At 37.2% G+C, this 9,978-nt stretch overlaps 1 protein-coding gene across 1 annotated transcript; it reads right to left on the bottom strand.

Moving 5' to 3' along the window:
- Positions 1 to 1,138: 1,138 nt before the first annotated feature.
- On the bottom strand, positions 1,139 to 4,345 carry LOC107787188 (putative protein phosphatase 2C 23). Its single transcript, XM_016608725.2, has 4 exons — positions 2,599 to 4,345; positions 2,209 to 2,322; positions 1,855 to 2,119; positions 1,139 to 1,756 (listed from the first exon to the last, which is right to left on the bottom strand). Exons 1-4 carry the CDS (start codon positions 3,967 to 3,969, stop codon positions 1,641 to 1,643), a joined length of 1,866 nt encoding a protein of 621 aa, XP_016464211.1. The 5' UTR covers positions 3,970 to 4,345; the 3' UTR covers positions 1,139 to 1,640.
- Between the last annotated feature and the right edge of the window lie 5,633 nt (positions 4,346 to 9,978).

Raw genomic sequence — 9,978 nt, forward strand, 5'->3', positions numbered from 1 at the left:
TCATGAGCATTTATTCTAGTGATCTTTCGAGGCCTTTCGATAATAAACAAATTAGTGAACTGTGGTATCACATTGTCTTTTCGCAATTAATTCAATTGAAAGTTCCACACAAACTAACCAGATTGGTCATGACCACTGGCGGCAAACCGGTAAAATATTCAATCCGACCCATATTTAATACGGATAGAAAATGATTTAACCGGCGAATAACATGAATATCCATATTATCCATTGCTTCTTGAATATGACCATTTTTGGGGGAATTCTTAGTCCCAAACTTGAGGCACCCCATTTGAGTCTTCGTAAATGTAAAAGTTAAACTCATTGGTTATCCATTTTTAAGTGGATAATATGGTTCTTATCCATATTTAACTCATTTTAAAAAAAAATTCATTATTCAACCCTTTTTTAGTGGATAATATGGATATATAACTGTTTTTAATCCATTTTGGAACCACTAGTCATGACCAATACCCTTTTTTTTTCTTTTTTCTGTCCATGCCAGTTTAAGCACACCTCAACTATTTCACTGTATATCTTATATTACCCGCCAAGAACGAGTACCACATAATTCTGCCTGCCAAAGCTTAGGCAAATGAAAAGAAAGCACCAAAGTGTTTGTCTCTCTCTGTTATCATTGGATTATAATCGCGATAGATACTAAGATTTTAGTAATTTATTCCGTTTTTAGCTAATTCCCATAACCAAACATGGAATAGATATAATCTCAAATTTTATACAAGAATTAATATCCTTATCCCGGTAACCAAACCACTAATAGTTTTCACCCGCCTCATGATCATTGGTGATTACCAAAATCACTAGGATCATTCATGATTAAACAAAATCAGCAGTGTAGTTCAAGTTTCCACCAACAATTAATTCTTTATTTTAACATTTTAATACCCTAATAAATATGGATAATGGAAAGGAAAAAAATTCCACGAGCACTTCTAGTCCCAACCATTCCCTCTTTGTCATTTCATTTGCTTTTAACATTATGCCATCCATTATTCTAATATCCTTATTCCTTTAGCAGATTCTTGTTGGATAAGTTATATTAAGTGTTGGTTTTGCACTTACAACTACTCAAAAAGTAAGTACGAGATTTGAGTAATCTGATACTAGAACAAAAGTATGAAACAAACAAAATAAATTTCGACCAATTGGTCGAGTCTATTTAGGCATCAGTTTGTGTAGTGGACACCTAGGACTAGGAATATATATACAAAGAGCACAATCTGTTACAAATTATCCTATTATATTTGGAAGGGAAAAAGGGGCAATTTCATTGGCACCTTTACAATCCCCTTAACAAGAAAACATCAGCCTCTCTTATCTTGTATAGCACCCTAAGTTGTGTACTACTATAAACACTTCCACTAAAATGGAGTAACAAAAGTTAATAAGCAAAATTAGTTTGATCTTTATATTCTTTTCTGCTGATTTACACATATGGAAGGGAGTCTTGGCGTAACTAGTAAAGTTGTTGCCATGTGACTAGGAGGTCAAGGGTTCGAGTCATGGAAACAACCTTTTGTAGAAATGTAGGGTAAGACTGCGTACAATAGATCCTTGTGGTCTGGCCCTTCTCCGGACCCCATGCATAGCGGGAGCTTAGTGCACCGGACTGCCCTGATTTACACAGATGATCTCCATATCCTTCCTTCGAACGATATGATGATAATCGAGACATCATCGTGGTACTTCCTACGATCACCTTGTGGTATATCAAGTAACTCATGGAAATCCATACCTAGAATATCAGAAAACAAAGTTTTCTAGATTTAGATTTATATGAGAAATTAGTACTTAGAAATTTCTCTAGTACAGATTGAGTATATGAGTATTTACCAGCTTTCTTTGCAGCTCTAAATAACACTTCTTCAACAAGATGTTGCGCGGGATCTCCCTCGGGAAATATAGACATAAAGGTCTCAACTTCAGCAACTGCTTCTTTATTGTTGAAATATTGGTAAAGTCCGTCAGATGATAAGATCAGAAATCTGTCTCTTGGGCTAAGTCTGTGGTGGTAAAGCGATGGTAAACAGTTGATATAAGGCGAATTTCCAACGTAGTCTATTCTGAAAACCTTTAGAAGTGCATTGTTCCATTTGGGCTATAAAATCAAACAAGTAAATGAAGTTAACACCAGGAATAATTCTAGTTAAATTTCAAGAAATCATATTTCTCAAAGGTTATGTGTACCTGCTTGAGATAACCTGCTCCGAAAGCTCGAGTAACGTTTAAAGAACCTTTTACTCTATCTTTTTTTATAGCAGAAGCGTCGTCAGGATGCTCACTTCTAATCCTAACAACTTCCTGCAAAAATTTATCAGACAAACATAAGAATTAGTCTATGAAACAGTAAAAGGGCAACCCGGTGCACTAAACGGTTCAGGAAAGGGCCGGACCACAAGGATCTATTGTATGCAGCCTTACTCTGCATTTCTGCACGAGGCTGTTTTCACGGCTCGAACCCGTGACCTCCCGATCACATGGCAGCAACTTTACCAGTTATGATGAAGCTCCCCTTTGAGACAGTGAAGACTGATATTTTCATACATCGACTTAAGTAGAATAGACTAGAATTGGTACCTCTTTAACAGATGTGCTATGATCCATAGTAAGTTGACAAGAAGTTAGATTGTGCTTTCGATCTGAATCAGTTCTGTAGAGTTGTGCATCAATGTTATTTAGACTCTCCTCATTTATCCGATCCAAATTACAAATGGAACGATCGGATTCAGGATTTTGAGCTAAAACAGCTCTGCTATCTCCAACATTCATCAAATAAACATCTTTTCCTCTCATCATCATAACTAAAACACAAGATCCCATTAAGGCCAATTCGGGGTTCTCGTTCACCATCATATCTGTGATCTCCAAATATGATGCCTCGGTTCTTCTCAGCGCCTCTGATAACGCCTTCAACACGTCTAAATGGTTAATACTAGCAACTGTGTCAGGTCCTGAATTGTTCGATTTTGATTGATCTAATTCTTGATTCTGAACGATAACTGTCTCGTTACACATGAAATTTTCGGAGGTATCTAACTTGTCATTCCATAGCAGTCCCTTGAGTTCCTTGAATACATTTGAATAAAGATTCTTCAGTAGAAAATCAGTAGCATCAGGTCCATTAAATCCATCATAAATCCCAACAAAAACCCAACCATGTTCTTCAGAAATCACTACATGTACTCTGTCTTCCCCTGCTTTTCCCTCTGCCCACTGCACATTTTGACTTCTAAATAATTCATTTTCCTCATCTTCATCAGCCAAACTGTTTTCACTACTCAAACTATTAATCAATGGGTCTTTAATCGCATTTTTCTCCTCTGCCAAATTCATTTCTTGAAACCCCAAAAGAGAGCTTGATAAAACTTTCTTTAAATTCCTAACTAAATGCCATTTACTAGACTCAGGTTTGTACCTTTGGAGCTGATCATACTGATTGTCCAATGGACCGGAGTTGAAACTCCGCTCTATTGGACCGGAGAGGAATCCCCTATCGACCGGGCCCAAGGTAGAAACTCGGGGAATAGGGCCCGAACAAATTGATCTCCTGGGAATTGGCTGAAGAGGGAAAGAAGAAAACCACTGTGAGCTTTCAAAAGCTGACGACTTCTCTATATAAGTATTGGTTTTTGAAGGGCAAACGTCGACGAGGGCAGTGGACAGAGGCGTGGAGGCGTTGGCGGAGATAGAGGCGCCGGAGATGGTGCGAAACGCCGTCGTTTGGCTGCTGCTGCTGGCACTGGAGATAGTGGTAGTGGTGGAAGAAGAGGAGTCTTCTGAAAAAGGGTGATTCTTGGATGATGAATCATGCAAGATGTAGCAAAAAGAATGGCCTAATCCTCTGTCAAGAGTATCAAAGAGGTCTACGCCAATATCATGGCGTCGTTTTGAGATTTCTCCAACATCTCCTGCAAAACACTGCTTCAACTTTCCAATTCCGTTTCCCATCCTTTATTTGATAAGTTAAAAATATCAAGCAAATTTGATGAATATTCAAGTAAGAAGCACTTCTGATTGGTCTTCGACTTAGGATTGCAGTGAAATAGATAGACGTCCAATCTTGCAGCAGCTAATTGCTCGGGCTTAACATGTTGAGAAGGACATCTTTTTGCTGCATAAGATTTTTATGGAGATAATACTATTTCAAAGTGAATAATTAGGGAGAGAATAAAGCTGTAAGTCCATGAGAAAAGAAGAGAGGAATATCAAGATTGAAATTTGAAAGTTTATAGCAGGTGGTTATTGATGAAGCTTTAGCATTTAAATTCATAAATATGAAGAGGAAAAAAGTAAAGAGACAGAGAACCAAAAAGTATGGGGGAGTTGACTTTGGATACATGAAAATTAAGAATATTACGTTATTGTACTTATTACTTATTCGATGCCCCTTTGGGTGGCAGTTCACTATTTTCCTTTTTATTATTATTTATTTTATAAATGTTTAATTTGTCTGATGTTCAAGCATAGGCAAATACAACATTGTACGGTTGGTTCATCTAAAAAAAAAAAGTACTTTCAACGTAGAGTATAAAATAATATGTAAGAAATTATTAAAATTATAAATGACGACTTGTAAGTTAAAATCATAATTTAAAAATATAATAAATTTTAAAGATTAAACTCATAAATCTTAAATTGTAGATCGCCGTCTGATTTCAATGGAGGTGAGGATAGGGGAAAGGCGTTGACATTGGGTATTTTAGCATCTCTTAATTTGTGGAAGTTTATCTAGCTTAAGGCTAAGGTAAGCTAAAGCGTGTGGTGTTTGAATAAAATAGTACGTACGAGTTAAAGTCAAAAGGGCCAACTTGAGAAAAAATATATATTATGGGGCCAAATGAAAACAAAAAAAATGATTAATTTAGAGGAGAAAACAGCATGCCAACTGGGAAATAATATTGGGTGCCACGTTTACAGGACAAATATAGCCAGCTGGCTAAGTTTCTTGGCTTGATCGATCTAAGTTATAGACTTATAGCTGACATTTTTCCTCTCTTCATTCTCAAGTTAATAATGGTGTCTTTTTTTCTTTTGTTACAAGCTTTCTGTTTCGTTTTATTACAACAATTAAGAAAATTATGAAAGGTCTAACTATGAGTTTTTTTTTTGTTATTAAGTGATCTTAGGAACAACCATAAGACACTTGAATCTATTAATTAGATATATGGCTTTTCATTATCAGCTTGTAAACATGTAAACCACTCCTCAGCTAATAAGAAGAGTACTTGTTGTGAACCAACAAGTTCGTTGGTCCTTAAACGGGTGTAATTGTTACGAATCAGTTGAGTCTCTTATTAATTAAAAAGAGTATTTGTGATGAGTTTATAGGCTAAATGGACTCTCTCATCTAATACATTCAACCAAGGGGTGTTAAAATTACACTGTATTGTTATATAAATTTTTTTTATTTTGTGTATATTTACTATAAGTTATCTCCCCCTTGATTTTTTTGGTGTATTTAATTTCTTATATTTTGACACCTCTTAGTGAAAATCCTGGCTCCGCCATTGCTAATAGATTAGTATTTTTGGGTTGAGTTCTCATGTTCAGTCTTAACACCTTACATAATCACAACTCAATAAAATCTCAATAAGAAAAACATAATAAGACCATGTAATGAATTATGAGTTGAACAAGCTCTAGGAACCAAATTGGTTCAAGTGAATAAGAAAGAAGCAAACCCAACTAAGACCATGTAATCAAAGCCCAGCACAATTACTCCATTGTCTTCGAACAAAGTGCAAAAATAGCCGATGTAGGTCTAAAGTTTAAACTGTCAAAATCAAACGTCAGAAGTTTGATTTTGGTAGTTTAAAACTTCAAACTCAAAAGTCTGAAGAAGAAAGAGGAACGGGAGAAGTCTGAAGCATGTCAAATCTAGCTAAATTCTAAATAAGTTTTAAAACCTTAAAATACTTTCAATGGTGCCCTTCAAATCAGCTACTTGGGGCCATTTCTACATTATCTTCCCCAAATAATTTGGGCAGCACACATATTCAAATAGCCCACCTCTTGGAATCTTCAGACCCACCAGCATTTCATCAGCCTACACATTCACCATCAATGCAACTGCAAAATCGTAATCAAGAACCACTTGTAATCATCATTAGCGTAACGACACCATGTTCCTTGTGTAAAAATATTTACACGATATAACTCAAGATCAAACATGATATCAGCATATAATATAATTTAGATTAGCAAGGGTGATAGTGTACCTCTTTGAGCCATACTGTGAATTGATGAAAGACTCGAGGTCGTCCTCTTTATTACCCTTGCTCTTATATGGCGACGCCAATGGGACAACTACCACATAGATATTACGATAATTATATATGTATTTATATAAGGGTTAAAGAAGGGACCTAGTTGCAATTAATGAAAACTGAACTGACGGATATAGCTTTTGAGCTGAGCTTTCAATGAATCGAATTTTTTTACATGAAACTTGAATTTGCATATAAAAAATTATAAAATTTAATAAATATTGAATTTTGAATTTATAGTATAGATACCCACCAAACCTGGAACAACTTTTCTTAATCTACATTACCTTAGGGAATTGAAGTGGCACAAGTTTCCTGGTTTTGTCTTAATTAATGAAGTATATTTGGTCTTATGCCCTGCTTCTCTTTGTATCTTTCAGTTATATTATCGATGAAATAATGCATTTGATAGTCTAATTTTGGAGCTAGGTGTTTGTTTTTAAAGGGTTTGTTTGGAAAGTCATTTTAAAATTAGATTAGATATAATTATACAGTTTTGGTGTGTCTATTTAGGGAAATACTTGGTCAAAATAGAATTGAGTGAGAACAATTACATTCTTTAGTTGTCAAGAAGCAAAAATTGATGATAGTTACACAGTGTAATTGCAAAGCAATTTTCTAATTTTCAAACTTTCTTTCATTCATTCTAAAATATATTGTACTTTTTAAATCATTTCTCTTTCATTTCTTTTCTTCTCGCTTTCTTCAACAGATATGGAATGCTTAAAAATATTTATTATGAGAACTTTTTTTTATAGGAACACGAGCAATGCCGACCTTCAACATGTACTAAACTCATCCCCATGCGCACGGCACCTTGCGGCGCTACTTGCACGAGGCCTCACCGTTCTGTTGCCAAAAGCCAGCAGCTGTCACGAGCGATGCAACAACCGGGCACAACCCACAACAACAACACGGCCTTCAACTAGACATGGTGCGACGTGGAGCGACTTGGTACGACGTCGTGCCATGGCCACACCCCGCCACGTCCGACATCGTGCCATGGCCGTGTCCGACGTCGGGCCATGGCCACAGATGTTTAGTTTAAAGTATATATATATTTATATATATATCGCCTCATGTTTTACTCTTGTTTCGTGACTTTAGGATGTAAAATGTATTGATTTATATTAATTTGAGGTGTTGTGATGTGTATGAATGATTCGAGAGCAATTAAAAGTGAAATGTGCGAGATTAGAGCCAAAACGGACGAGAAAGGCAAAGATGGCATTTTCAGCGCCACAGGCAGCGCCCCACGCTACTTGTGGCGCCAGAGGCAGTGTTGGCAAATTGTCAGCGCCAGGAACGGCGCCTAGCGCTGGGCTGGGCAGGGCGCTGGTGGCGTGAATTTTGTCCAACTTTACCCGGGATAAGGTTATTTCGGCCCTAGACCTACCCAACACGTATAAAAGCAAGACTAAGCTTATTTTTAGAGGGGAGACGCCACTTGGAAGGGGGAAGACACACGAGAAACATTCAGGAGTGAAGAGATCTCAGTTTTCTTCATCTTTTCTTAGTATTTTCAATTATCCAACACTTATGAAATTGTTTGCTATTATCATGAGTGGCTAAAACCCATAGTTCTGGGGTTGTGATTTAGCTATGAATATTGTTATTTAACGTTGACTTAACCTTGATTACAATTCACTAATATATGGTTATTTCTTCAATTCTGTGATTAATTGCTTAATTGTCTGGCCAGCAGTTAGGTTCTATTTACTATCTATGCTATGCTTGGGAAAGCCATATTTAGATTAGAGAAGAATTGAAGAGAGCATGATCTTAACTCTGAGGGGGGCAGATTTGTGGTTAGGATAGGAATATACCTAGTCACCGTGCTTAATTAAATATCATAATCTTAATGCATTCTTAATAGATTGATTTCATAGGAATATAGGCGTTAATCTATTTTGAATAGGCGAGTAGTACTTCGGGAGAAGGCTATGAGAGCAATTATTGATTAATTAGCAACCATGAGTAAATTGTATGAAAGGGAGAGTTAACTAGAACACAATATAATTAGTGAATCGGTCACAACCCTGGAATATCTGTCTCTATTGAATACACCATAATTATTTTGCTACTTGATAATTTAGTTACTACTTAAAATTATAGTTTAGTATAATCACATTCTTGAACTCGAATTTGGCTTGACTAAATAACAATCTTGGTAAATTTAGTGGGTAGTTGATACAAGTATCTGTGGGCTCGACACTCGACTTATCATTTTATTACTTGTACGACCACGTATACTTGCGTGTGCGTTTGGGAGCAACAAGTTTTTGGCGTCGTTGCCGGGGACTTGAATATTGACTACTTTCTAGTTTCTACTTTAATTGTTTATTTCGTCAAGTCTAACGTTACTTGACTGTTGCTCTGATCTCAGAAACTTTGATTGAATGTGCAGGGTCAAAAGCCATGACCGACTTCAAGGCTTTGACCCCGAACCTGAGAGAATATTTCATATGAGGTTGAGGGAAGCAAGGGACACGAATAATATTCAGGCACTTGTTCAATTTCCTGTGAACATGGCAGAGGAACATATGGTTGTTCAGGAGGTGGCAATGCCCAGCATTGCTAATGTCACCTCCAGCATTGTGAAGCCCAGGATCACTGGGCACTTTGAGCTGAAATAGAGCATGATCCAGCTACTTCATACGAATGGGCAGTTTATGGGTCTTCCACACGAGGATCCACAACAGCATATCCTGAACTTCTTGGAAATTAGTGATACTTATATCACTAACGGGGTCACTCCAGACTATGTAAGGCTCACACTTTTTTCATTCTCTCTGTTGGGCGAAGTAAAGCGATGGCTGAAGGGAGAACCAACTAATTCTATTACATCATGGAATGATCTGGCAAGGAAATTTCTGGCAAGGTTCTTTCCTTCAGGCAAAACTGCAAAGATCAGAAGTAAGATAGTCGCCTTCAAACAGAAAGCGGGGGAGTCTTTATACTCAGCTTGGGAGAGGTTCAAGGGGCTACTCAGAGACTGTCCTTATCACAATCAGACAAACGAAGTATTAGCTCACACTTTCATAGAAGGGCTCCATCCTGAAACAAAAATTATGGTAGATGTTGCAGCTGGAGGTCAAGTGTTGGAGAAAAGCTTTGACGAGATATATGCATTATTGAACAAATTCTCCAAAAGCAATCCGGATTGGCAAAGAGAAATGGGCAGACACATGGTACAAAAATCTGTAGGGGTTTTCGAGTTAGATGTCGTCTCGGCATTATCAGCGCAGATTTCTACATTGACCAACCAAGTCAATCAGATGACCATGGTTATTAACAATCAACAAGCTCAACCAGTGCAACAGGTTCAAGTGTTTTGTGAAGTATGTGGAGAGGGTCACACGAACGACTTATGCCCAGTTAATCCAGAGTCGGTTTGCTTTGTGCGTAATGTAAATAGGGGCCAGACAAACTAATATGGGAACACTTACTATCCTAACTGGAGGAACCACCCAAACTTCTCTTGGGGTGGAAATCAAGGTGCTCGGAATCAATACCGACCACAAGCACCTCAATAACAATATAGACCACCTCATGCTGAACAACAGGCAAACTCAACAAGTTACCTTGAGGAAATGATAAAGAAATTAATGGCTGATCAGCAAGCCCAAGCCACAACAATGAGAAATTTGGAGCGCCAAGTGGGATAACTTGCCAGTGCCCAAAATACTAG

Source organism: Nicotiana tabacum, chromosome 24 (assembly GCF_000715075.1).
Source record: "Nicotiana tabacum cultivar K326 chromosome 24, ASM71507v2, whole genome shotgun sequence".
Classification (NCBI taxonomy): domain Eukaryota; kingdom Viridiplantae; phylum Streptophyta; class Magnoliopsida; order Solanales; family Solanaceae; genus Nicotiana; species Nicotiana tabacum.